Source organism: Drosophila subobscura, chromosome A, assembly GCF_008121235.1.
Source record: "Drosophila subobscura isolate 14011-0131.10 chromosome A, UCBerk_Dsub_1.0, whole genome shotgun sequence".
In the NCBI taxonomy this organism is placed as follows: Eukaryota; Metazoa; Arthropoda; class Insecta; order Diptera; family Drosophilidae; genus Drosophila; species Drosophila subobscura.
In genome coordinates this window covers 22,834,160-22,836,272 of record NC_048530.1, presented here as the reverse complement: position 1 = coordinate 22,836,272, position 2,113 = coordinate 22,834,160, and the positions used below count along the sequence as shown (strand labels likewise).

General features: G+C 48.1%; 1 protein-coding gene across 1 annotated transcript; it reads left to right on the top strand.

The window, feature by feature from the left end:
- The first annotated feature begins 247 nt into the window (after window positions 1-247).
- LOC117891116 (casein kinase I) lies at window positions 248-1,394 on the top strand. The gene has a single exon (XM_034796323.1). The coding sequence runs from the start codon at window positions 316-318 to the stop codon at window positions 1,345-1,347; it is 1,032 nt and encodes a 343-aa protein (XP_034652214.1). The 5' UTR covers window positions 248-315; the 3' UTR covers window positions 1,348-1,394.
- Window positions 1,395-2,113: the final 719 nt, after the last annotated feature.

The following is a 2,113-nucleotide window of genomic DNA, read 5'->3' as shown; positions in this document are numbered from 1 at the left end:
ACGTTTCCTTCTGTGCATTACATACAACCGTTATCCGCATAAATACAATATACCCTATTTACTCTTCGAGTACCGGGTATAAAAATTCTTTGGTTTATTTAAGCTGTTAAGATGTGACGCCGTACTGTATGAATAAAGAACATCTTTTCAAATTACTCAGAAGTCAGAACGAATGATAGTAAACTCTAGGTAAATTCAAGAGAATCAAAATACATTTATTTAGTATTCCTATAAGGCTGAAAACTATATTTTAGGTAGTCAATTTTTTAGGTCTAGCTCTAGTACCTCTAGCTGTAGTTGTTGTAGTTGTCAGCCATGGAGCAAATGAAGAAGCGTACCGCTGAAATTCGCGTGGGAGGCTACAAGGTGCTCCGACAAATTGGCAGCGGATCCTTTGGAGACGTCTACCTGGGGCTGTACCTTTGGAGCGGCGAAAACGTAGCCATAAAGGTGGAGAGCACAACGGTGGCTCATCCGCAGCTGAGCTACGAGCGACGCGTTTACCGGGCTCTGCGTCCTGCCCTGGGCCTGCCCCGCATCCGTTTCTATTGCAAGATGCCGAAATACAACGCTATGGTGATGGATCTTCAGGGGCCGTCGCTGGAGCGGCTGTTCCAGTTCTGTGAGCGGGCATTCACCATGAAGACGGTACTGATGTTAGCCGAGCAGATGATCAGCCGAGTGGAGTACGTGCACAAACAGGGGTTCGTGCACCGCGACATCAAGCCTGACAACTTCCTGATGGGCCTGAGTAGGCAAGCAAAGATAGTGTACCTCATCGACTTCGGACTGGCGAAGAAGTACCTGGACACGACCACCGGGGTGCACATGCCGTACCGCGAGGAGCGCTCGCTCACCGGCACAGCACGCTACGCCTCCATCCGATCCCACGCTGGAGTGGAACAGTCCCGGCGCGACGACCTTGTTTCTGTCGGCTATGTGCTGATGTACTTCAACCGAGGCACCCTACCCTGGCAGAACATCAAAGCCTCCACCAAGCGCCAGAAGTTCGAGCGCATCCACGAGATTAAGCTCTCTATAAGCGACGGGGTGCTCTGCGAGGGCTTTCCATGCGAGTTCCCCATGTACCTGAACTACTGCCGCGGGCTGGGGTTTTACGACAAGCCAGACTATGCCATGCTCATCCGCATGTACCGTATGCTGCGGCTTGGCCTTAATTACGCCGATGGCCACATCTTTGACTGGGATATGCTTACCATGAAGAACCACAACCGCCAGCGCAACCCCGGCACCGGCGAGCGCGTCTATCCGGAACCTAACGAGCCCGACGATGGTAGGAGCGGGCTGCCCATCGTAAGGGATGAGAATTACAATCGCTGGAATTAGATGTGTCGTGCCCGCCCGACCCACACATTCCTTGATGCACCATAAAATACACAACATGCCCTTGTAGTATTTCAAAATTCGATTTCAGTTCTATATAATTCATCTCTTGGCTTTCCTCTTAATAAAAATATTTTCTTCCTATCCTTCAATGTAAATAATTTATATTAACCTTTCCAGATTCATTCTCTCGCTGCTCTACTAATTACCATTTTTTAAAGGTCTGTCATATATCTTTTTGCTACGATGAAATATCAAGTACCTATAGTACCCTGTGTAACCAGAACCATTTGGGGTGAGCAATTCTGCACTGCAAAATATATCGAAATGAATTAATGGACGCGAATGTGGATTTTTCCCATTTGGTTGCTCTTGGAAACTCTTGATTCCAATGGCCCGACAGATGAGAGAAAAACAGAAATAAAATGCGATGGAGAAGATGGAGATGCAGATGGTGAAGAAGAAAAATGAATATCACAATCACATTTTTCCATAGTTCTACGAACTTGGAATACAGAGGGAGTGGGGACATAGTGGCCATGGCAAAGTTCCAGCGGCAGCTAATACAACTTGTCCAGTTTTTCCAATTCGAGAGTCAAAAACGATGGCTATGGCCACCCCAAAGCCACTTCACCCCATGCCACTCCCACTAACTCGCAGATACGGCGAAACTGAGTGGAAAGGGGGAGAGATGGAGGCGTAGACGGAGACTACCAGCAGCAGCCATGCCCAAAACAGAACCAGATCTAAAACCATACCAGGACCAGGA